Here is a 25,010-nt window from a genome sequence, read left to right as displayed (position 1 = left end):
GTAAATATTTGCTTTTATGGTATTGGTTAGTATTTGATTGAAGTTAAAAATAAATAAAATAATCACCATCTTCTCCAATCATCTTTCTATAAGTACCTAGTAGACAGAAGCCCTAGTCCAGTCAGTCATACATAGTCTTCTTCTTTCTTCAAGACAACAATGGCGGTTCTCAGCTCACTTCTGATGACATTCTGCTTTCTGCTTTTAACTTCTTCATTTTCATCTGCTGCTTATTTAGAAGGTATGTATCACATTAATCTTTTCATTCCATTTATAGATCTCAGATCTCCAACTCCTTCATTACTATTTCAGGACTTCTCCCAAATGGAAACTTCGAAGATCCGCCATTGAAATCCAACTTAATCAAGACAGTAATCAAAGGCAAATACTCCTTACCCAAATGGGAAATCACCAATCAAGTTGAGTACATATCAGGCGGACCCCAGCCCGGCGGAATGTTCTTCGCCGTCCCTCACGGCGTCCACGCCGTACGTCTAGGAAACGAAGCTTCCATTTCCCAGTTGATTCCTGTCAAAAATGGTTCATTGTACGCATTAACGTTCGGCGCGTCGAGAACATGTGCGCAGGAAGAGGTTCTTAGAGTCTCTGTTCTTCCTCAAATCGGCGATCTTCCTCTTCAAACTCTTTACAGTAGCAATGGCGGAGATACTTACGCATGGGGTTTCAGAGCCAGTTCGAACATGGTCAAAGTCATTTTTCATAATCCTGGTGTCCAAGAAGACTCTGCATGTGGACCTTTGTTGGATGCTGTCGCCATTAAAGAACTTTTTCCTCCCATGCCCACTAGAGATAATCTGGTTAAAAATGGTGGGTTTGAAGAAGGACCTCATCTATTAATGAACTCCTCCAATGGCGTTCTTCTTCCTCCTAAACAAGAAGACCTCACATCACCACTACCTGGATGGATGATTGAGTCGTTGAAGGCGGTCAAGTTCATAGATGCAAAGCATTTCAATGTTCCATCAGGACAGGCGGCGGTAGAACTAGTCGCCGGACGGGAGAGTGCGATTGCCCAGACCATCAGAACAGTCGTCGGAAAGTCATACTTGCTCACCTTCGCTGTTGGAGATGCTAAGAACGGCTGCCATGGGTCTATGTTGGTGGAAGCATTTGCGGCGAAAGGAACAGCCAAGATTCCGTTCAAGTCTGAGGGGAAGGGTCGGTTTGTTAATGGCAGCCTTAAGTTCATAGCAATCTCCCCGAGCACAAGGCTCACTTTCTTTAGTTCGTATTATCACACTAGGGTAGACGACTTTGGCTCCCTGTGTGGACCTGTTCTTGATCAAGTTAAGGTTGTCCCAATTGCCTAAAACCACATATGGCTGGCTGGCTTAGTTTAGTGTTGTTGTTTCATTAAGGTTGGTGTTTTTTATGCATGCTACTAAGAAGACTCTTGTATTGTTATTTACTACTATTGCCTGTTGTAGTTGCAATGGTATTTATGGTATTGGAACCCTTTACTACTTACTATTTATGATTATCTTATGATCTGCTGCCCTACTTGGAAACACTAGAAATCAAACAAATACAAATATTATTGATGCATCTGAATCTAAAACCAACAAGTATTTCCCAATGGGTGTTTATGAGAAAATAAGATATGAAATGCACAACAATTGGCACAACAATCTAATGGGGTGTGTGTATCATCATTTAGATGAACGTAACTTGAAATCAATCTTTGTTCTTCATTTGTTGCTGACATCCAGAATACCAACAAGGCACTTCTCCAATAAGAATTCAGCATTCACCCAAGCATGATATTTGTCTAAAACGACATTTAAGGCAAACAAACAAACAAAATTATCCAATCCAAGGTAAAAAATAATCAAAGACATAACTTTCACTATTGAAGGATACTGAATAAAGAAGTGCAATCTCTTCCCGCAGCCTTATTTATCATATCAACACCTGAAGAAATTGTGGAAAATGGGTTATCTAGAACGAATTTGATTGATGATCTCAGTGGCAGTTTAGAGAATGAATAGCTACCTCCTGGGTGAAATTTCATGTATGGAGCAATATTATAAACTCGGCCTTTAAGGACTGTCCAAATCTCACTTCCTGTTCGGTGTTGTTTAACTTCTTCAAGAGATATAAGTCTCTTATTGGACTTCCCATTCAAACCTGAATCAAAACCCTCATATTGAAGACAATTAGATCTAGAGATGTTAGTTAGTAGTAGTAGTAGAGACGAAATGAAGGAAAACCTGCGAGGTCAGGATGAGTTCGAGTAAGCTTAAGCCAATCCATCGGATTATAACCTATTTCAAATGGAACCTTGGCTCGAGGTGAAGGCTTCCTAATTGCAACATCTCCTCCTCCTAATGCAGTTTGAGATCCTTTTCCAGAAGAAGACATGTCAATAACATTAAAAGACAACGAACCAAATGTGTTCTTTGTTTTCGAAGGTCCATTGTCTGGTAACTTCTCCTCTTCCTTTGTTTCACCAACATCTGTGGCGTCTGTTGCTGCTACTTCCTTAGGCGGCACAACAGCAACCTGCATGGACAATAATAATCTCTTCAAGATTTCAGAATCAACTTGTTGTTTCAGCATATCTGTAATTACATGATATTCAACAACAGAAAGAAAGAAAACCTTGCCTGACAGAAAGTGAAATCATCACCATCACTTGCCATCCGTAGTTTCAATGAAGATCTATAATCATACATAGATAAATAACATCATTAAGATCAAAAGGAATTCTAACCTATCAAATGCCAGTATTAGGCATATGAGAATTTCACCTAAGTGAGGATTGAGACAAGGTAGGTTAACATAATGAATTTATTCCAAAAGATACAAGAATCATGAGAATAGGATTATTAAATCAAATTGAGAATAATATTCATGATCAAACAAACCAGAGAGAGTATGGATTGTCGTCGTCGTCGACCTTAAGCTGTTCCAATCGTCACCGGACCGAGTAGCAATTCGTCGGAGAAGAAAGATCGAACCTGCAGCGCCGACCTAGAGGAGGAAAATATATATGTGGGTAAACAAATGGACAAGGGATTATTATTTTTATTTTAGAAAATAAATAGAAATCATTTAATTTAAAAAAAGTTAGATAGAAAAAAAAATATAGACTAGGGAAGAAGAAGGTCCGCTCACGATCTTTGACTATATTATATATTTTTAAATTCACAATTATTAGTTTTCACTGTATATATAGTTTTTAAATCCTACTATTTTCACATTATATTATTAGTTTTCAAAGTAAAATAAAATAAAAATGCAGGATACATTTATTTATATTATGGGCCACGTTCGATTTTAGAATATTTAAATAATTTTAAAAAATCAAATATCATTCCATTATATCATTCATCCATTAAATCAATTCTTTCGTCTACTAAAATATTAAAATATTATCTATTTTAAATTATTATTTTTTATTTTTATTTATATATATCAATAATTTTAAATCTTTTTATAAAAAAAATTCATCATAATCTCTTCAAAATCAACACAAATCATTAATTTTTTCCAACCTAAATTATTTCAATAATCCAAGGTCATAATTACAATTTTACATTAATAATTAAAATAATCAAATTTAAAAATGTTTAAACTCTTTTTATTATATATTATACTACTTCAATATTTTGATATATATATATATATATATATATATACGAGGAATAATATAGAGAGAATTTGAAGGAGGGAATGAGAGAGGGAATGATGTGTCACTAATTACTGGTTGTAAAAAGATAAAAGGTGGGGAGAGAAGAGAGAAAAATTTTGTTATTTTTTTTTGCTAGTCGCCATATTATTCCCTTCCCTATTTCCTCCCTCAAATTTCCTCTCCCAATCATTTATATATATATATATATATAATTATGATTAATTTTCATATGTATAAATTTTGTTTTATATCAATATTTATACAAATGCACTGATTATATACTAGTTAATATAACATTTATTTATTAATATAAGTGTAAATTATTGCTTTTTTCTTTTCTCCTTTAAAGAAAATTAAGGCTGAATTCTGGATAAGGTCTCTTTATTAAACTAATATTGATTTTAGACATATTTTATCAAATCATAATTTGATACTTTTTAGGTTAAAATTAAAGTTATATAAAATTTTAACGTTTCAAACACTAACTTATTACCTAAGTAACATTTATAAAAAAATATTAAAAAAATTTATGATATCACTAAATTAATTACCGAATTTCAACGAATTAAAAAATTTTCACCACCAAAATTTCTAGGTTCTATTAGCTATAATATAATCAATATATAATATATACAAATAATATTAAAAGATTCTCTCATAATAGAATATAATTATTGTATTCTAAAATAATATTAAAAGATTCTCTTAAATAATATCTTTATTCTAACCGAAATAAAGAGGAGTTGAATTTTACTTTTATTTTTTTTATTAATATTTGGTCACTTAAGTTACATAAAAATTGAATTTACTTAATATTTTAATATATATAATATATTTTAACTTTCTTTAAAATATCAGTATAACTATTTTATTGTTGAAATATATATAGATATATATTTTATATATAATAAAAATAATATCAATAAACCTTGTATAGCTAAAATAAACTACAATAATATAATTACAAAGAGTATATTATGCTCAAATATTGACATGCATGACATGGATATATATCATATATTAGACCATTCTCAACCATATTTATGGAGATAATTAATTTAGTGTTTCTAAGATTTTCATGCTATGCTTGGTTATTATATTTATAAATTGTTTTATCAACCTACTAAATTTGCCAAATAGTAAGATTTTTTTGGTTTAAATAATGAACCATCATAATTGAAGAAGTCAGGTACAAATGTATTGAATTTTAATACACCTTATTATAACTAGCATTAATCATGAATATTTATGTAAATATATAAATAAATAATATTTATGTATAAATATTTTAGATTGAAATAATATATTTTTTTAAATGATCTATTTAATAAAAAGTCGTTTAAGCATGATATGAAAAAAGTTATGTACAAATTGATTACATTAGAATAATTAATTGACTCAAATTTTTTTAAGAAATACAATAAGATCTCCACGAATCCACAGGTTTTCCGGATCTAATCTCCGACATTATCATGATAATGACATTGTGAATAATCCTTAACGGTCTACTTTTGTTGTTAAAAGTTCTCCGATTTCTTTTTAACCTGCAGATAATTCACTAAAAAATTATAAGGATAAATACCAATCTTTTAAATCTCCAATTTTTAGTCGCCCCAATTCATGTCTTCCATTGAAATAATATTATTAGAATCTAATAAATTTAGTTTGTAAAAATTTATCTAAAATTTAATGTTAACATATATTTTAAATTCATCAAATAATTAAAATAACAAAATTCTTTTATTAGATTGAAATTTATTTTATTTATTTAAAAAACATTAAACCAAAAAAAATTAAATATATAAACAATAAATTACACTTGAATCAATCTATTATGATGGTCTGTTCCGGTTTCTCCCTAATTTCCCTCATAGGATAGGGGAAATTTGAGGAAATGACCCCAAAAAAGGGGCTAATTATGTTTTGTGCGGCCCACTAATTTTTATAGCGCTGGTGACCCTCAAACAATTTTCTGCCGAAAATACCCCCGTTGCGTCACGCACCCTCCGGTTGCGTGACGCACCTGAGGGCATTGTGAAAAGTCCACAATGCCCTTACTATATAACTAAAAAAATTCCAGTTTTTCCATTTATTTTCATTTCTTTCTTTCTTCTTCTCTTTCTTCACTTCCATTTCTCCTCCTTCTCTCTAAAAATGACAACCACCGACGAAGGAATCCCAACGAAGACGGTGGAATCCCAACGAAGACGGCGGAATCCCAACGAAGGAGATGTCTCTTTCTGTTACTGGTATTCTTCCTCCTTCTTTTATTTATCTCTTTCGACGCATTGTTTGTTAGGGTTTAGTGATTAGGGATTGAGTAGGTGAATGACATTGTTGCGGCGGAATCCGGGTGCGTAACGCAGGTGCGTAACGCACCTGCGTTACGCACCTGCGTTACGCACCTGCGTTACGCACCTGCGTTACGCACCCTAGACAACGTAACAACAAGAGCATCAAATGACTTTATGCAAGTATCGCGAGTGGCTAGACAGATGGTGGAGCGGTTTGGGTTTAGTAAGAAGATCGGCGAGATTGCCATTGGTGGAGGCGGTGGAAATCCCTTCTTGGTCAACAGGTATTGATCAAAAATTCGAAATCCATTGATTTGATGAAAATGTTATGTGTAGTAACAGAGTTAGTATGTGTTGTGTTTGTGATTGCAGATGTCTTCACAGAAAGATTACTCGATAGCGATAGCAGATGTTGTGGTTGCAGAAGTGAGGGAGCTGGTGGATAAAGCATACTCGAGAGCAACACAAATAATCACAAGCCAAATTGACATTCTCCATAAGCTTGCTCAACTTCTCATAGAGAAAGAAACTGTTGATGGTGAAGAGTTCATGAGCCTCTTTATTGATGGAAAAACTGAATTTTATGTTTCCTAATTCCCCTTTTTATGATTTTTCTGTAATAATTAAATGTCACCCTAAAACAATATATTTGCATATATATATATATATATATATAAACACAACAATTGTTCTGTCAAAGCCAACAACAACAATAACATTAACAAGAAGAAGAATCAAATAAAATAGAAAAAATGTCATCTGTCAGTTCCTCCTCCTTTGTGCTTCTTATCTTCTAGGGCAGCAGCTTCGTTAAGCATATCGGTTGCATCTTTGTGCATGTCCAGCTTCGCAAGGGCAACCGCCTACATGTAAAAAGCAGTCGACCAATCGAGGAGGACACACTAGGCTTGCATGGCATCTCGGAGAGCTGCATCAGGTTGCTCGCACATAAGATAACATAGACTTCGTCTTCCATATACAGTTGGGGAAATCATCGTTCCCACATCTATGAACTGCAACATTTTTATAACCATAATCAAATTATAAACAACCAAACATACATATATTACATACCAAAATCTTTTATTTTTATATACCTGAGAATAACAATCTATAGCAGTTCTAAAATCCTTATCACGGAATGCCAAGTCACCACGCTTCCTTGCATCCAGCATGTCTTTCATCTGTTGTGTCCATTCTTGAAAAAAAAGCTTGAACAAATCAAATAAACAAATAAGCGCTTGTGTTTGCACCAAAATGGCATTAGCAAAAAAGAATACCTCATTAGTTCATTCGTCGTCTTTATAGTGAGTTGTTACCAAGATTTGATGGATGGTTGTGAGGTCCATTCTATGACAGGCATCGCCCATTGGTGAAAGAGGATGTTGAGGGGTGGCTGGTGCCTCTTCATGTTTAAGGATACCAAGCATCAGGTTTATTCTGCAATGGGGCAAGGGTAGCAACCAGGTCTCTTGTGTTCTCTTGGTTCATACTGCAAACATTTTGAAGCTTTATTAATAACAACAGTAGCCTCTTCAGTTGATACAATGTTTGCAATTATTAGAAGTTGTTTTTATGGACTACTCTGTTAATACAACCTAAAAAAACATGGGGAAGCACTTACATGACTTGGTGGGATGTGTTTCCCACTGAGAAGATCCAGAAGCACTGTTCTAAAGCTAAACATGACACTTTATGGGGTAACCCTTCCTGCATACAAGCACATTTACCCAGCTAATTTCTGTAAGTCCATTATGTGTTGGTAGTGGAAGAATTAACGGTTGATTGATGATAAATCTGAAGTAATTGTCTAGCAGTCTCTCCTTGGAATGTATAATAGTGAAGCTATATTTTCTCCGATCACTCATAGAACACTCAAGTAGATATTTTGAAAAAGCATAAAGGTCCATACTTCATGTTAATATTTGAGAAGAAGAGGAAAAAATGTATATATATTTTTGCATTGATTAGATTGTTAACTATTTCAATCTGCTATATAGCCATTCTAACCAAAATATAACTTCTACTAATAACCACTGCAATATGCTTTTAAAATACTTTAACTTATAATTTTTCTATAAACCCTCCTCAATGGAAGTGCAGTGAATTTCTCAAAGCTCACTTTCTGAATTTTATCAACTTATCATTTCTCCAGACAATCCAAATAAGAGATCATGAGAATATTCTCTTATTATTCTTAATAATTTATCTAAATGATTTACTTGAAAGATAATGAAGGAAACATATAGAAATCTACTATTAACATTGTTGATCGATCTCCCAACAATCTAGTATGTACCCAAACAAAGGCAACCATTCTAAAATATGGAGAAAAGAGCAGAAATGTGGTTACAAATACCATTTCTTAGATACTCTGGAGGTGTATAAGCAAGGTTTATACTATAGCTTCCGTCTGTATATAATAATAATACTTGGAAGAAGTCAAAAACAAAGCAAAATAATTACAACAAGAAAAAAAAACATACCAACCACTCCTTGTGACCTTGGAAGCCTTCAGGTGGCGTTCCTTAGCTCGTTATATGAGAATAACTTGGCATGAGTTGATGAAAGGATTTCACTCTCTAATCTTGGACATGGGATAATCATATCATTGTTTTCTCTATAACAAGATGGGACTGTAACATTTGTTTGTTACCTGAATTGCTGGAAGGGATTTGAGCTGAATCTTGCGTGACGCATCCTGCGTGACGCATCCTGCGTGACGCATCCTGCGTGACGCATCCAATCAACCAACCAATCAACCTGCATTCAACGAATCAGGGCGAATCAATGACGTTCTGTAAAGGAAATCAACACAAACAATCATATATAAACGAGATAAACACAAAATATAAACGAATATAGTGGAAATTTTTGCTTTGGCCGTCGTCGTTCGCCGTTGGAGCCGCAGTTCGCCGTTGGAAGTTCTTCGAAGCTATAGGTCGTTGAATATGTTGCCATGGTCGACGGTGCCTCTTCGATTCGTTCTTTATCGTTGAAAAAGAAGAGAAAATCTTCTCCGCCACCATTAGGGTTTCACGGCGGAGAAGACGGGAAGAAAGGGGCTGGATGAGAGAGAAACTGAAACGAAAATGAAAAAAATTAAGTTTTTATAGGGTTCGGGGTGCGTCACGCACCTGGAGGGTGCGTGACGCATGGGTAAAATGGTCATTAAAAAATTTGGGGGTCACCAGCGCTATAAAAATTAGTGGCCCGCACCATCGGCTATTTGGCCCTATTTTGGGGTCATTTCCTCAAATTTCCCTAGGATAGAGGCAAAACGGGAAATTTGAGGAAATGACCCCAAAATAGGGGCTAAATGCGTTTGGTGCGGGCCCATGTTTTTTATAGCGCTGGTGACCCCCAAACTTTTTAATGACCATTATACCCATGCGTCACGCACCCTCCAGATGCGTGACGCACCCTGAACCCTATAAAGACTTAATTTTTTTTCATTTTCGATTCATTTTCTCTCTCATCCAGCCCCTTTCTTCCCCGTCTTCTCCGCTCCGCCGTGAAACCCTAATGGTGGCGGAAAAGACTTTCTTTTCTTTTTCATCGCCGAAGAACCAATCGAAGAGGCACCCTCGACCATTCCACCATATTCAATGGCCTATAGCTGCGAAGAACTTCCAACTGCGAACTGCGGCTCCAACGGCGAACGACGACGGCCAAAGCAAAATTTTCCACTATATTCGTTTATATTTTGTGTTTATTTCGTTTATATATGATTGTTTGTGTTGATTTTCTTTACAGAACGTCATTGATTCGCCCTGATTTGTTGAATGCAGGTTGGTTGGTTGGATGCGTCACGTAGGATGCGTCATGCAGGTGCGTCACGCAGGTGCGTCACGCAGGTGCGTCACGTAGGATGCGTCAAGTAGGATGCGTCTCATCTGGTTAGCACATTCTCTGCCTAACGCTTCTTCTAGTTTCCTTGTAGCTGTGTAATCTCTATCTATGGTTTGGAACCTATTGCGTCCCCTTTTTTTGTAACCATTGTTGTATCATTTCGAAAGTTATTTTGGCATGTTATTGTACCCTAAATAACTTATCTTGTGTTTTATGATCTGTTGCATCTTTTCAGTTATGTTCTAGATTTTCCTTTTGTTACCTTTTTGAGAATTATGCAGGACTTTTGATTTTTTTTTTTTTGTAATTGATTGTTTACATAAAGTGTTAAAACTTTAGAGTTTTGAGAAGGGAGGTGCACAAACTGTTTTGGATCTTCATATATTAAGCAGTAATTCTTCAAGTAAACTAGCTGACATTTAGGACTATGTAGATTGTGAATCGGGTTTATTGGAATTATAGGCAAACTGTAGATGAGTCTGATGTTAAGAGAAATATGCATAAATTTGTTATTAGTCTTAGCTTCGAAAGCCATTGCTAGTCGACTTCATGCTGTTTTATTTTGAATATACACTTACCTCCCATATGTAGATGTACAATGTAATGAAAGAATAATAATAATATGCTTATTGTTATCAAACTTGATGCTTTCATGGAGGCCTACAATTTTATTGAATCAATACCGATTGGTTTACTTGCTTGAAATAGTATAACATTGCTTTAAAGTATTTTCTTTTGTTTTGATGTTTCAATTGTGTGACTTGCTCTAGGATATTGCATTGTTATTTGAATGAACTCGGAAATACATTTCAAGAATGACGTCTCCAACTCTCCATTGTATCCTTTTGTAAATATAAGTCATGCCCAATATTGAATTTCTCATTTTGATGTCTCACATTACTGCTGAACATTGTTGTTAGGTTGGAAAATCATGGATTGGACCCAAATGCTGAAATTGTTCTCAAGTGAGTATGATATCAATTTCTTTATACATTCATACATATAAATCTTCAAATCCTTCATAAAACAACTAGACAAACAGGCACTTAAAAAGATTGCAAATGCTACATTGTAATGTACTTTATTTGCTTATCCTATCTTGAAAATTTTATAGGAGTTGAAAGTAGCTTATTTGTTCATACAGGGGGACCAATAACTGGGAAAATCGATCCACGGGCAATGCATGGAACTCCTTAGCATTGTCTCCAAAAAGTGATGGTGGTAGTGGTACTCGACCATCAACTGCAGCTAGCGATAGAGGGCATGAACCTGTTCCAAGTTCATGGGGTTCAAATTCTAGGCCATCATCAGCCTCTAGAGCATTGTCATCAAACCAATCAGCATTGACATCATTACGTCCTCACAATGCAGAAACAAGGCCTGGAAGTAGCTCACAAATAGTAATGTTAGGATATCCTATGTTCTTACACAAATAGGAAAATGTATTTTCTCTTGCAATTGCAATCTGATGCATTATGGCAATTATTATAACTTCAAGTATGCTAATTACCATACCTATGTTAATTATCATACCTGAAGAATGATAAAAAATCACTTTATTATAGTATGGACTTGAGTGTGTAATGAGCTCTAAAATGAGTTTGTATGTAGAATTCTATTTAGAAATGAAAAGTCTTTATTAGAGTTGTTTAGAACACTACTACTTCTAATGGATTTCATTTTGTGATTTGCCCTTTTTAAAACCCTTATCTCTTTTTCATATCAGATTGATGTTGGTGCACACATCTATCTATTGGAGGATATTTTAATGATTGAAATGCAAATGGTCATTTAAATGAATGATATTTCTTACTTAGACACTGTTGTTATGTATTATGTATGTAAGAATGTATGTATGAGCCCTAAAAGGCTTTCCATTTTATCCATGTAATTTTGGCTTTGACTTTGGCTTGTAGATGAATTATGGAAAGAGTGATTGGAGTTTTATTGGAGATTAATATGCCAAATTAATTCAAGCAATGTTCTTGTTTCTTCAAATACTGATTATTATTAATAAAAAGTTTTTTGAGTTATATATCAACATATAGTTAAAAAATTAAACAATTTTTACTTGCAAAAGAAAATTAATTCAACTAAAAGAAAGACTAATAAATAAAAAATAGTGTTATATTTTGCTATCTATTAAGAAGAAGCTAGCAATTCAGATTGATTAGCAAAGCCAAAAGATGATATCTTCCTGCTTCCTCCTTGACCATACTTTTCATTCCATTTTCGAAGCTCGTTCATGTTAGATGCTTCATCATTCGTAAACACTAGCCAAGAGAATTTTAGCCATGTTGTCTTCCTGCTTCCGCCATGGACTGTTTTAGCTAAGAAAATTTTGAATATCTTGACACTTTCACCAAACCACTGCAAACATCATTTGTAAACACAAATGTTCAGTAGTTGTTTTCTTTCTATTAAGGGAAATCAATAGAAACAAAATAAAAATTAAATTCAACAGTTAGTTACCTCTGATAATAAAGTTGAGGTAGTTATGTTGATAAAACTTGTGCTTGCTTTAGTTGCAAGTGCCTTAGCAATAAGGGTTTTCCCAATTTCAGGAGGTCAAAAAGTAATATCCCCTTGCAAAGATAAAACAAACAAAAGTATATTCTTTTTTTCTTTTATAAATGGGAGTATTATGATGAAATAGACTAATGAAACAGTACTACTAGTAGTAATTCAATCATTCTTCTTCTATTGAACGATTTAAGAGGCATATGCGTGACGCACCTGCTTGACGCACCTGCTTGACGCACCTGCGTGACGCACCTGCTTGACGCACATGCTGCTTGACGCACCTGCTTGACGCACCTGCTTGACGCACCTGCTTGACGCACCTGCTTGACGCACCTGCTTGACGCACCTGCTTGACGCACCTGCGTTACGCACCCGGATTCCGCCGCAACGGTGACATTCACCTACTCAATCCCTAATCGCTAAACCTTAACAAACAATGCGTCGAAAGAGAGAAATAAAGAAAGGAGGAAGAATATACAGTTTACAGATTATAAATATATAATGAATCTGAAATGCAAAAAGCTACAAAATGATCCATTTGTGGTAACCTGTAATCTGTAATCTGAAGGATAGCAGCGAACATCTCCTTCGTTGGGATTCCGCCGTCTTCGTCGGGGTCTTCGTCGGGGTCTTCGTCGGGGGTGATCTTTTTAGAGAGAAGGAGGAGAATGAGAAGTGAAGAAAGAGAAAAGAAAGAAAGAAATGGGAAGAACTGGAATTTTTTTTATTATATAGTAAGGGCATTGTGGACTTTTCACAATGCCCTCAGGTGCATCACGCAATCGGAGGGTGCGTGACGCAACGGGGGTATTTTCGGCAGAAAATTGTTTGGGGGTCACCAGCGCTATAAAAATTAGTGGCCCGCACCAAACATAATTAGCCCCCTTTTTGGGGTCATTTCCTCAAATTTCCCGGCAAAACAGTCCTTAAAATTTTTTTGTTTTTTTTTTTTTTGTCGGGGACATGAAAAAATAAAAAAACAGAGGATCTGTTTACTATTTTATCACCAGTAAATTACAATTGTATAGTAATATGTCAGCTAATTACACCTCACATTTAGTTAATTGAATTTTACTCCATAACTATCTTATTTAAATTATAATTTATTATAAATTTTATTCCTATTCCACTATGTTTTACAAAATTCTTTAGTATTAATTATTAAATTTAGATAAAAATCAAACAAATCTTACATTTTGCAAGATTTCTCCCATACCATTAATATACATTTACATTGATGACAAACATATACATATGAACTAAGGATTATTGTTGCATGTCAAAGGTTCATCAACAAAACAATCAAACATTTCATTTGATTTCAATTATGTAACTGAGAATACCACGCTATAGACATCATCGAAACCCTAATGTTTGTTAGATGTCACTCTTATTCAAAAAAATATTTATCATTCAATGTTTTGGCAATGACAAGGGCATTCCCATGACCTTTAATAGGATAAAGTTTTGAACTTCTTTGCCATTTCCTTGAATAAGCTATCCATTCTTTTCTCCATTCCTTTATCTCAAACTTCTCCTTCCTCCTCAAACTTTTCGACAAATGGGCGAAATACATTGAAGCCCGTGGCAAGTAATAATCCTCTAAGAGTCCACTCCAGAACTTGTTCGCTACACCACATTCAGCCAGAAACCATTGTTGGCATGAGGGGTAAAAGAAATTGCAGATGATCCAAAATATAAGACCTGTGGTCTCTTAGACAAGAGTTATAAGATTATCTAGAAAAATCTATCTTACCATAATCGTGAAGTTGACTTTGGGCGGATTGTGTAGTGTCATACCACATTGTTACTTGAGTTCTAGCATTCCATTCATACTAAACCAACCATGGATGGAGTAAAACAATCTCATCAAGAAGAAGAAAGACTTCAATAATGACATTAATGTAACTGTTAGTCTGTACAAGGTACCTGGTTCTTCTCTGTTGGATTCAAGGCTAGCTCTTTTGCACTTTCTAGCCATGTTCCAAGGAGGTAGTTATCATCGGCAGCAAGAACTTCATCAATGTCCTTGATCAGTTCTAGAAATCTCCCACTATGAAAAGACAAAGCTGTAGAGTTTTTTTCTTGGAAGGCTATCATGGCTTTCAAATATACCTCGTTGGCTAGCTTTGATAGCGTCTGTCTTGTCAAATCGACCAAGTCATACCTGCAAAATATTTTCGTTTTAAAAAAGGAAAGAAACATGTTTTATTATCATTCTTTCTTGTTTTTGATAGTGCAAGAAGATTACACCTGTATGTTAGGCTTCCATGAAGATCACCAGCTCCATCAAGAAGTAGACCTAATGCTTTGATGACATCTTCTGTAGAATACCATAAATGGGCCTTGGGTAAAGAAGAACGCACTTCAACTTCTTCAAGCAAAAAGAATTTCTTCCGTTTAAGCTTTGGAATTTCAGTTACCATCTCTGGAGATGGATCCCAGTCTGGTAATTTCACTATGAAATCTGTGTTATGGTCCTGCAATATAATAAATTAAACTCCATCCATGAAGTAATACAGTAAAACCTCAATAATATTTCAAGGCAGGGGAGACCTGCACACAACATACCTGAATTCCGTCAGTACAATTGTAAATCGTACGATGAAGAATCTCCCAAGCTGTCTCAACTTGATGAACCGATTTACCATAACGCCTACCAAGATAGACTTTAAGCCATTCCTTTCATTCATATTCAAGAGAAACATGTTATTATTATTATGAATAATAAATGGGGGAAGTTGAATAACTACCTTAACTATGACTCTTTGTTCTCGGAAGCCCATTTCAGACATTAACTCATATACAACTGGGTTCTGCTCTATCCCTTCCATACACATACCGACGCCTACCTAAACAAGCATAAATCATCCATTAGACACTAATGTTAAATACCGTGAATTTGGTAACAACATATCATATTTGGCACAACAACTTCCATGTGATTATGATAATCAAGATACCATCGTTGAATTATCACTTAGTCGTGCATCAACTGGACCTGAACCAACTATATCTAGTGTCCCATACATCTCAATATTCCCACCAAAGTTGTGCAACATACACCTGATTATACAAAAGTAATCCCAGATATAATTATCTCTTCTTTTGGACAATCAATTAATTGAAGTGTTAAATACCAGATATAAGGAGTGCCATAGAATTGGGAGGATTTCTTCCACATCGGTCTAACTTCAGCAAATAAATCAAGAACTATCATTTTCCCAAATGGAACTGAATTTAGGAGAGCCTGTCAAATAAAACTATATAAGTCCATCCTCTATTCTAAACAAGTCTTGTAAAAATTCCAGTAAAACCCTTTTTTTTGTAATGGACAAAAGAGAGATGTCAATACTTCCATTTGTGGCGGTTTCCAGAAATCAGAATCCGAGGAGAACAGCCAACCCTGCAAAAACAGAAGATAAATAGTAAGTGACTAGCTAAATGCATGCCTGTTTAAAATTTGAACTACGGCGAGAACATAATAGTTGTGTAATTAAACGTGTTCAAATAAATTTCAAGAACATACTTGCATTAGCCAAACTGCATTCTTATCTGCCTTTGACATTGCTCTATACACTGCTGCTCCAAGGGAAGAGATATATGATGGATCATGTGTAGGCGGAGTGTTCTCATTGAACGTGTCACTGTAAGCAAAAAGTTGGTAATATATCAATTTTCTTTTGTAATTTTTCACATGTGACTAGACAAAAGATTGACTGTAAAGGAGGAAAAAATAATGTTCGGTGCAAAATTACAATGTAACCATTTTTGGATATGTAAGTATTGAATTTAGCTCATTAAGTGGTGTTTCTCGTATTTACTGGAAATGAAAGAATACCAGTTGTAGATATCAGTTATATCTCCATATTCTGCAAAAAGAACCCAATAAAAGTAGGAAAATTAGTCAAAGAGTAGAACAGAAGAACAACTTTAGAAAGAACTACTGTGAAAAAAATAAACGAGATGACAAATAATAATCAATCATGCACCTCTAATTTGTTGCTTGATGAAAGATTCTCCAATCTCCTCAAAGAGAGGATCCGAAGGATCTAGAAGGTAGGTGCAACAAAATTGAGGATCACCATCAACAGTGTTCCTAAGACAGAAAGGAATTGAAACTTTTAAGAACAGATAGTAAAAGTTTTGCGATGATCTTAGAATAAAGCACCAACTTATGTACCAGTCTCCAAGTCTTGTTATTTTAGCAGAAGGGAAAATCTCCTTTAACGCAGATGGAACATTTCCGGAGAAAGATGGTAATACTGTGATAAGAAAATTGTTTCATATTACTATAAACTTGCAAATTTTAGGATATATAATGTCAATATATACCTGGAGTCATGCCTAATTCTATCATCCTTGACAATATTTTTTTCTGCAACAGTAATTGTTGATCCAACCAGTTTTGTGATAGAGGTCCACCCCACCTGAAACGTGGACTTATTGGTTTACATACGACAAAGTAATTCACGATCATACTAAAAATTGACTCATAATAGACAAATATGAGCATAATGTAATGTTAAATTACGCATGAAGATTTCCCATTCGAGCCCAGGCAAGGAAAGCAGGTCCGCCAAAAAAATCATTCATATTTTCCATGGTAATATTGTAATCCTGCAATAAGATTTTCAAGTTGGGAAACCAGAATCATAAGAAAAAAAAACTATTTTTTTTTATGAATATGCTTACAAAGAAAACTTTTTGCCAGATTGATTCTTGGCCCGTAAATGCTAAAGGTAGATTCACCCCTTGAAGTGCCATCCAATCTATTTCTTTCTCCCATCTTTTCCAATCCCACCACACATAGGAATCTGTAAATACAAATCAATAGCCAGTGGATGATGATGATGATGAAGAAGTTGTGAAGCTTTACATACAGCTAGATGTTACGACATTTTGATAGTAATTCCATGGAACTGGGCGTTGAATCTTCACTCCTCCTTTCGGGACAAGAGGCAGAATAGATCCTTTCTTGAGTAGAGAAGCTATCTGAGAACCTCCAGTCTTGTCCCATGAAATATGCACACCACAGTGATATTTCAAATACCAATGGAGTCCAGATGAGATTTCAACTGCTGAAGTTCCCTCTATACTAGAGAACAATCAAAAACCAAACATAGTCATGTCAACTGTGATTAAACTATTTAATGATGATAAATAAACATACATTATCTTTGTCTCCTTCTTGCTTGAATCCTTGTTATTTATAATCCAAAAGCAACTCTTTCCACCACAACGCTCCTAAAAAACCCACAAACTAAGATTCATTTACCAACCCACAAAGTAATAAGGGAATCCCAACCCAAGTAAGAAATGAAAAACAAAGATTAGTTACCTTGGAGACGATCTTGAACTCGAAAGAAGACACATGGTTAGGAATCAATCTCTGAAGAACTCCTCTGGCGGCGGATTCCTGTACGGAAGCAGGCGACCGTTGGGAATCGAGACGTCTGAGAAGAGCATCGATTACCTCCGATTGTGGGGGTGATAGTGTGAAGCAGGAAATGGGTAAGGAGAGGATCAGAAGTATGCAGAGAAATCTGGAGCAAGACATGATTTTTTTTTCTGTAGCTGATTCTGATGAGGATTATGTTATTGAATGGAGTTGAAATTGCTTCAATAATGGAGAATTGAGAGCATCTTCATCCTCTGAATTCTTCTTATTCCATCTGGTTCCTGGTTTGGTTTTGAGCATCAGAAAAGAAGTATACATGCAAAACAGGGAGTCATTTTCAAAGACGGCCGACAAAAGGAAAAAAATGTCTGAGCCCGGGTTCGAACCGGGGACCTCTAGTGTGTGAGACTAGCGTGATAACCGACTACACCACCCAGACAATTGATGATCTTGTTAGTTATTTATTTAATAACTATGATTGGAAATCACTGAAGTTTATATATGTGCTCAAAAGTTTGTAGAATGATTTAAGATTGTAAATGAGTTTAGCAACTCTGTATAAACTTTCTTATCAACCAAAATTATGGTCATGTTTTCAAATTGGGACTAATTACTGTGACTTCGGTTTCAAATATAGTGGATTTTAAAAAATCGGTAGTTTTAACTACCGATTTATAATGTCACGTAGATGATAAATTAATGGTGTTTGATTCAACATATAACCTAGGATTTCAATATTGTTTCTTTTCTATTTATTTATATAGATTTAACATAAGAATCCACAAATTGAAATGTTTAAAAAAAGTTATATGCTGAATCAAATCCTGAAAACTTTATAGAAGATCATGACCTGCAAAGTTATCTTTCAACTCCAAAGCATTGTTTCTACATTCTTTAGCCAACTTAGATAAAACCTGTTTCTCCATCAACTCCTCCAACCTTCTCCGTTCTTCTTCAATCCCTTTATCCAAATTCATATCAATCTCTTCAGCCTCTTTCTTTCTCTTATCACGAACTGCTTCCAACAGAAGAATATGCTGCATTTTACGTCTAATCACTTCTTCTAGCCTGGAAATGGCAGAATCAGCAGACATGTCTAAGTGAATATACCCAAAATGAGCCGATATCACTTTCTCCAAATGCCTAACCAAAGGGTGAACTTGAAAGCCTGCATTATGGGCAATCGTCAATGCTGAAATCCAACTACTCACATCATCTTCAGATACATCCTTTATCTTAACATTACACATATTGTTTACAGCTTCACATATCTTGACCATGACAAAAGTCTTCACCTTAGGAGTCATCAAAATGTTTCCTTTTGTAAAATGACCGTACTTTTCAAACAGCCTATTGAGGATTGAAGCCAATGTACTTATGTTGGGGTTTTGTGGGAGTGAGGTGGTCACATGTGGACTGAGATCGTACCATTTCAAGATCCTATGTAACTTATTGTCAATGGGGAGACAGCAATGTGGTTCTCGATGATGGTTATGATTGACTACTTCCAATTCCTTCATCTCATCCTCTGTTAACAAACCCTGAAATCTGTTTCTCACTTCTTGTTCGTCTTCTTCTTCTTTACCTGGTACGTCCATCACATCCACCTCTGACACCACCCAGTTAGCTTCTTCTGCTGTATGTGATGTCTGAGAAAAGTTGACAAGAAGAAGATGAAGATTTACAATTGTTTTTTTAATGTAGAATGAAATGATGCTTAATTACCTTACTCAAAGCACAAGAAATGTGTGCAACATATGGGTTGTTACATTCATGACAACGATAAACAGGGTGATTAGGATTTCTCCTCTCCTCGCAGGCATCGCAGTAATATTCACCGGAATCATCTTCAACATAGGAATCAACTAACTTAAGAGGATGATCATGATGGCACCAACATGAAACTGTGGACGGCAAAGAGCATCTAATGCAGAAGCTAATGTTGCAAATCCCACAATAAAGGTAATTAGGAGAAAGATTGGCATTAATAGTCTCTAGACAGCTACAACAATCGACAGCTTCATATTCAGATCGCTCCTGAACGATCGTAAGAAAGTGGTCATGGCAACTACCTTTAAACATCATCCCATTTATGGAGATGCATTGAGCTTCCACGTAAAACGATTTACACCCAAAGCTGTAGCCACGACACTTGCGCCCACAAACATTGCACGTAACGTTCTTGGATTTATCCCTGTTCTTCAACCGGAGAGAATATGTTTGCCCTGGATAAGGGGTGTATAGTATTTTCTCTGGGATTTCTATGCATGATTCGTGGAAGAAGGTCTCATGCTTCTTGCAATCGTATGTTTTCATACCCCAAACCGGAAGATCACAAACCAAACAACATTGTTGAGTGGCATAATAGATATCTTGGCTCATTAATACCTCCATATCATCAGGTTCTTTGAATATCATATCGAATTTAAAATCATGACGCTCCTCTGTGCACGAAACAGAGCAACCCGATTGGACAAGAACATCACAATTCAGGCAAAGATAAAAAGGAAACTCTAACAAGTCCAGTTGATTAACTGAGCAACATAAATTGGGATGCTTTTTGTTGTGTAATTGGCTTAGGAAAGTCTTTATCTTCTTTTTGATCCATAAGTAGTCCCACATTTGCATCTTTTTTGTCTCCTTGACGTCCCAGATTGGAGTCTCTTCAGTCTTACTCAAGAGCAAGTCACGAGTCTCCTCGAGTTTAATAGTAAGCTCGTTTGTCCACTCTGTAGAAATCAGTTGCTGGGTATCGATAAAGAAACAGTTCCATGAGTTTTTATTCACTAATTTGAGTGGATCGTTTTCTTCTTCCAGTTCTAATGTCGTCTCCTCTTCTGATAAACACTCACCCCTAATATTAGTCACGACAGATCTCATAAGATCAGAGGAAAGATCAAATTCTGTAGCCTCTTCTTCTTCTTGGGTGAACTTCTCAATATCATTCTCCAGCTGTTCCATCGTTGTGTTCTCGCAATTCATCCCGAAGAATGAGTATAACACCTCTCTGAGACAGTCAAGACCAAACTGAACTTTGAATCCTGCGAATAAAGCAAGCTTAATGCAGTCCCACCAAGTGAAAATCAATTCGGCCTCTAGGTTAGCCACTTCAGTATAGCACATGTCTTTCATGGCTCCACATAATGCATGGATACAGAAAATCTTTACCCCTGAACTCCAAGTTGAGCCTGCACCAAAATCGCCATATTTTTCAAGCAGGGCTTTCAAAACCGGGGCCAAAGCTTCAGATATTCTGTATTCGCCAACTGTCACCGTATATGAAGCCTCGAAAAGGGTAAATATTTTCATTGTTCTGTTTATGACACCGGGTACATAGGTTGCTTTGAAGTCTTCAAAAGCCATGCCCACATATGTGGAGAGTTCATCGTTCAATTTCTGCATGGCAAATACTTTTTCATCATCTGCAGCCTTAAAGAGATTGATCATTTTGGTTAACTCCATGCAGTAAATCGATGTAAGCTCATACATTGTACTGCGGTCAGGATCTCTAATGATGACTATAGATTTGTCCATTTCTAGGTATTGTAAGTTGTGTGCCAGGGACGGGTAACTCTGAAAATGAGTTGAATTGTGAATTTAAGATAAATTTCAGAAGCACAAATGTAAAGAGAAATGAATTGACTTACTCACAAGCAAATGGGGCTCCTCTTCAGTAACTGAGTCACTAGAGGTAGGCTGCGAAACCGTATAACTTGAGTAAGTAAAAATAGACTGTCGTCTCAATATGGGAATGGCGAATGTTCGATTTCTTACCTTGGTAAATTCGCAATAGCAATGAGCAATGAATGAGCATTCATTTGAGGAACATTGATAAATAGGAAGAAAAGGGTACATTTTATCCTCACAATGATCACAATACAACTCATCTTCTTCTCCTTTGAGATCATAGGTGTGCATAAGCTTGAGCATATGTCTGTGATGTGGACTTTTAAATGCAGGGCGCAGGACACACCAAACATGGAAATAGAATTTGCACTGAATACATGTGAAGAAATAAGGTTCAATGAATTCCTTCCCACATGCCAAGCAAACAAAAGACGGATCAAAATCAACCCATTTGATCTTCCGGAGAATAATAATGTGCCCTTTTGACGACGAAATGGATCTTGCAGCTTGTGAGAATATGCATGTGAGACCTACATTGAAATCACATTTAGAACAGACGTAAAAGAACCCTTTGTGTTCTCTAGAACAGGCAGAACAGTTGAAATTGGTTTCATGGTTGCATTTGAGAAACAGGCTGTGGAAAGGATGGAATTGGTGAAGCAGACGAGTGAGCTCGATGGGAAACTCCAAGCAGAACTTGTGAAAGAAGATGCGACATTCAATGCATCCATAGACTGTGTTAGAAATAGGTAGATTGCAGCCAGAACAGCTTAATATTGATTGCAACTCATCATCTGGGTGAAGAAGAAACAAGGGAGGAACTATAGTAAGATCTTGAACAAGAGTCAGAAGATGAGATCCATGGCAGGGATGCCTAATATTCACTGGATTCACAGAAGGCGATTTGTTGTTGTCACCATTGAGAGCGAAGTTATGAATATGATTCTTTTGGGGATGATTCTCAACAAAAATTTCAACTTCTGCTAAGATGTTTTTGCACTCCATTTTCATTCACAAACACACAAGATCGAGCAACTGGATATTTGTAGCTCAAACTTAAGCTAATTACTCCACCTGTACCATTACCAACATGAGAAATCAAAATCAAAATCAAGGATAAGGATCAAGATCATCTTCTTCTCTGAGACGATTTCTCTTAAGCGTTTGGCCATGGCAGAGTTTACCTTCATATTTCATCATCATAAAATATCATATAATTTGTAGCTTACAATTCAAGCATAACATCAACTTTATGGGATAAAATATTATGAACTTTTTTTTATTAGTATAAAGGGAGTTGGAAGTTTCATGAGCAATGATTATTGTTTTGTTTTATTTCTAAGACATTATATGAACATTAAATAATATTTTGTTTAAGATTTTTTATTGGGAAGAATGTCAATTTTATCATTAAATTATAACGAAATATTTACGTATATCACTGAATTAATTTTTGTTCGTTCATACCACTGTAGTTGAGTTTAATGTTCATCTATGTCACTGCCGAACAAAAACATTCAATTCCGTTAAGTTTTTCGTTAAATGATAACACATGTGATTGACATGTTATTTTTTAAAAATTTAATATATATTATATTTTTAATTTTATTCATAATTTCTAAATAATAAAACTTTTATATTTTTAGAGGCATTAACCAAACAATATAAACATTTTGAGAGACACTAACAATAATTTACTTTTTTTTATATTAATATATTTTTAACATTTATTTTTATTAGTGTTATAATTTAGAAATGTTAATAAAAATAAATGTTGAAAATATATTAATTAAAATAAAGTGAATTATTGTTAATGTTTCTTAAAATATATAATTTATTTGATTAATACCTTTGAAAATGTAAATTAAGTTTTATTATTTAAAATAGTGAATAAAAATAAAAATATTAATTTAAAAAAAATGACATGTCAACCACACACGTGTCATCATTTAACGGAAATCTTAACGGATTTGGATGTTTTTGTCCAACAGTGACATAAATGAACATTAAACTCAATTATAGTAACTAGCATTTAGCCCGTGCATTTGCACGAGTAATAATATGAAAAACCGTGAAAAAATTTACGGATAATATTTTTAATTTTATTTTTAACCGTTTTAAGTTTATAGGTGGGTCAATACATAATCCGACCCAAGTATCCATTTACTCAACATCATTATATATTAGTTAGTCAAAAAGTTAAACTTATATTAATGTTAAAACACCCCGCGTTTATCAAATTTGGTGTTGAATTTAAAATATAAAGTCTTTGTAGCCTAGTTGGTTAAAGAGTTGTATTTGTTTTGTTAGGTTGCAAGTTCGAAACATACCTCTAGCATTTTTAATTTTATTTTTAACCGTTTTAAATTTAAAAACGGGTAAACCCACAATCCGACCCAAGTATCCAAATTAACCACAGCTTTCGACCCGGCAATCCGGACACTTTAAAAATTAAGCATCATTATATATATATAGATTAGTTAGTTAAAAAGTTGAACTTATATTAATGTTAAAACGCCCCGCGTTTATCAAATTTGGTGTTTGAAATTAAAATATAAAGTCTTTGTAGCCTAGTTGGTTAAAGAGTTGTACTTGTTTTGTTAGGTTGCAAGTTCGAAACATACCTCTAGCATTTTTAATTTTATTTTTAACCGTTTTAAATTTAAAAACGGGTAAACCCACAATCCGACCCAAGTATCCAATTAGCCTAGTTGGTTAAAGAGTTGTATTTGTTTTGTTAGGTTGCAAGTTCGAAACATACCTCTAGCATTTTTAATTTTATTTTTAACCGTTTTAAATTTAAAAACGGGTAAACCCACAATCCGACCCAAGTATCCAAATTAACCACAGCTTTCGACCCGGCAATCCGGACACTTTAAAAATTAAGCATCATTATATATATATAGATTAGTTAGTTAAAAAGTTGAACTTATATTAATGTTAAAACGCCCCGCGTTTATCAAATTTGGTGTTTGAAATTAAAATATAAAGTCTTTGTAGCCTAGTTGGTTAAAGAGTTGTACTTGTTTTGTTAGGTTGCAAGTTCGAAACATACCTCTAGCATTTTTAATTTTATTTTTAACCGTTTTAAATTTAAAAACGGGTAAACCCACAATCCGACCCAAGTATCCAAATTAACCACAGCTCTCGACCCGGCAATCCGGACACTTTAAAAATTAAGCATCATTATATATATATAGATATGAACGAATAAAAATTAGTTTAGTGATAAACGTGAATATTTTGTTATAGTTCGATGGTAAAATTGATATTATTCCTATTTTTTATTTAAGACAATTGAAATTAAGATTTTTTTTAAAATCTTATTTGAAACTTTTTATTATTTGTTGAAGTTATATAAAATAAGATTTTGTCAACAAATGGAGTTTTAAATTAATTTTTTAACTACCAAATTTTTTAAAAAATAGTTTAAATTCAATAATTAAATAATAATCTTAAAATTTGGTATAACTTTAACCTTAAAAACATTTAAAATGAATGTATCTCCAATAAAGTGTCAAATCTGAAAATTAAAATGATGTCCTATCTTTAGTTGTTACTTTAAAAAAAAACTATAATTACAACTATTTAGTAATAAATGCAAATATAAACATGAAAATTTAACCAATCTTATTTTATAAATAATATTATTAAATTA

At 34.6% G+C, this 25,010-nt stretch overlaps 4 protein-coding genes, 1 non-coding gene and 1 pseudogene across 7 annotated transcripts; 1 reads left to right on the top strand and 5 right to left on the bottom strand.

Moving 5' to 3' along the window:
- The first annotated feature begins 79 nt into the window (after window positions 1-79).
- On the top strand, window positions 80-1,493 carry LOC124926174. Its single transcript, XM_047466354.1, has 2 exons — window positions 80-241; window positions 313-1,493. Exons 1-2 carry the CDS (start codon window positions 160-162, stop codon window positions 1,329-1,331), a joined length of 1,101 nt encoding a protein of 366 aa, XP_047322310.1. The 5' UTR covers window positions 80-159; the 3' UTR covers window positions 1,332-1,493.
- Window positions 1,494-1,538: 45 nt separating this feature from the next.
- Window positions 1,539-2,979, bottom strand: LOC124926175 (cytochrome b5 domain-containing protein RLF). Its single transcript, XM_047466355.1, has 6 exons — window positions 2,921-2,979; window positions 2,628-2,682; window positions 2,232-2,523; window positions 2,014-2,148; window positions 1,882-1,932; window positions 1,539-1,789 (listed from the first exon to the last, which is right to left on the bottom strand). The coding sequence occupies exons 2-6, from the start codon at window positions 2,661-2,663 to the stop codon at window positions 1,710-1,712; spliced, it is 594 nt and encodes a 197-aa protein (XP_047322311.1). The 5' UTR covers window positions 2,664-2,682; window positions 2,921-2,979; the 3' UTR covers window positions 1,539-1,709.
- A 3,558-nt stretch (window positions 2,980-6,537) lies between these two features.
- LOC124924859 lies at window positions 6,538-8,910 on the bottom strand (annotated as a pseudogene).
- A 4,666-nt stretch (window positions 8,911-13,576) lies between these two features.
- LOC124926186 (alpha-N-acetylglucosaminidase) lies at window positions 13,577-17,997 on the bottom strand. 3 transcript variants are annotated; one of them, XM_047466367.1, is made up of 19 exons: window positions 17,666-17,997; window positions 17,498-17,571; window positions 17,208-17,422; window positions 17,020-17,141; window positions 16,859-16,944; window positions 16,660-16,754; window positions 16,508-16,589; window positions 16,317-16,423; window positions 16,166-16,196; window positions 15,854-15,971; window positions 15,680-15,730; window positions 15,465-15,574; window positions 15,288-15,390; window positions 15,078-15,176; window positions 14,896-15,006; window positions 14,578-14,804; window positions 14,254-14,491; window positions 14,081-14,159; window positions 13,577-13,953 (listed from the first exon to the last, which is right to left on the bottom strand). In XM_047466367.1, the coding sequence occupies exons 1-19, from the start codon at window positions 17,882-17,884 to the stop codon at window positions 13,715-13,717; spliced, it is 2,406 nt and encodes an 801-aa protein (XP_047322323.1). In that variant the 5' UTR covers window positions 17,885-17,997; the 3' UTR covers window positions 13,577-13,714. The 3 variants fall into 3 exon arrangements, with proteins under 3 accessions (XP_047322323.1, XP_047322324.1, XP_047322325.1); XM_047466368.1 differs by lacking the exon at window positions 17,666-17,997 and having other exon boundaries at window positions 17,224-17,422; XM_047466369.1 differs by lacking the exon at window positions 17,666-17,997 and having other exon boundaries at window positions 17,224-17,417.
- A 93-nt stretch (window positions 17,998-18,090) lies between these two features.
- TRNAV-CAC lies at window positions 18,091-18,164 on the bottom strand. The gene has a single exon. It is a non-coding gene; the product is annotated as a tRNA-Val (tRNA).
- Window positions 18,165-18,477: 313 nt separating this feature from the next.
- LOC124926995 lies at window positions 18,478-22,478 on the bottom strand. The gene is made up of 4 exons (XM_047467330.1): window positions 21,500-22,478; window positions 21,377-21,421; window positions 19,451-21,298; window positions 18,478-19,374 (listed from the first exon to the last, which is right to left on the bottom strand). Exons 1-4 carry the CDS (start codon window positions 22,361-22,363, stop codon window positions 18,559-18,561), a joined length of 3,573 nt encoding a protein of 1,190 aa, XP_047323286.1. The 5' UTR covers window positions 22,364-22,478; the 3' UTR covers window positions 18,478-18,558.
- Between the last annotated feature and the right edge of the window lie 2,532 nt (window positions 22,479-25,010).

This window comes from Impatiens glandulifera, chromosome 2, assembly GCF_907164915.1.
Source record: "Impatiens glandulifera chromosome 2, dImpGla2.1, whole genome shotgun sequence".
Taxonomy (NCBI): Eukaryota; Viridiplantae; Streptophyta; class Magnoliopsida; order Ericales; family Balsaminaceae; genus Impatiens; species Impatiens glandulifera.
Note: the sequence above shows the minus strand (reverse complement) of the source record. Positions and strands in the feature narration are given on the sequence as shown.

Coding starts and splice junctions, on each gene's coding strand:
- LOC124926174 (XM_047466354.1), top strand. CDS start 160: ATGGCGGTTCTCAGCTCACTTCTGATGACATTCTGCTTTCTGCTTTTA. Junction 242..312: donor ATCTGCTGCTTATTTAGAAG/GTATGTATCACA, acceptor TTACTATTTCAG/GACTTCTCCCAAATGGAAAC.
- LOC124926186 (XM_047466367.1), bottom strand. CDS start 17,884: ATGTCTTGCTCCAGATTTCTCTGCATACTTCTGATCCTCTCCTTACCC. Junction 17,423..17,497: donor AAGAAGGAGACAAAGATAAT/GTATGTTTATTT, acceptor ATTGTTCTCTAG/TATAGAGGGAACTTCAGCAG. Junction 15,391..15,464: donor TATGGCACTCCTTATATCTG/GTATTTAACACT, acceptor TTGTATAATCAG/GTGTATGTTGCACAACTTTG.
- LOC124926995 (XM_047467330.1), bottom strand. CDS start 22,363: ATGAAAATGGAGTGCAAAAACATCTTAGCAGAAGTTGAAATTTTTGTT. Junction 21,422..21,499: donor GCTATTGCGAATTTACCAAG/GTAAGAAATCGA, acceptor ACGGTTTCGCAG/CCTACCTCTAGTGACTCAGT. Junction 21,299..21,376: donor AAGAGGAGCCCCATTTGCTT/GTGAGTAAGTCA, acceptor ACTCATTTTCAG/AGTTACCCGTCCCTGGCACA.
- LOC124926175 (XM_047466355.1), bottom strand. CDS start 2,663: ATGGCAAGTGATGGTGATGATTTCACTTTCTGTCAG. Junction 1,933..2,013: donor CATGAAATTTCACCCAGGAG/GTAGCTATTCAT, acceptor CAATTTCTTCAG/GTGTTGATATGATAAATAAG. Junction 1,790..1,881: donor AGATTGCACTTCTTTATTCA/GTATCCTTCAAT, acceptor ATGTCGTTTTAG/ACAAATATCATGCTTGGGTG.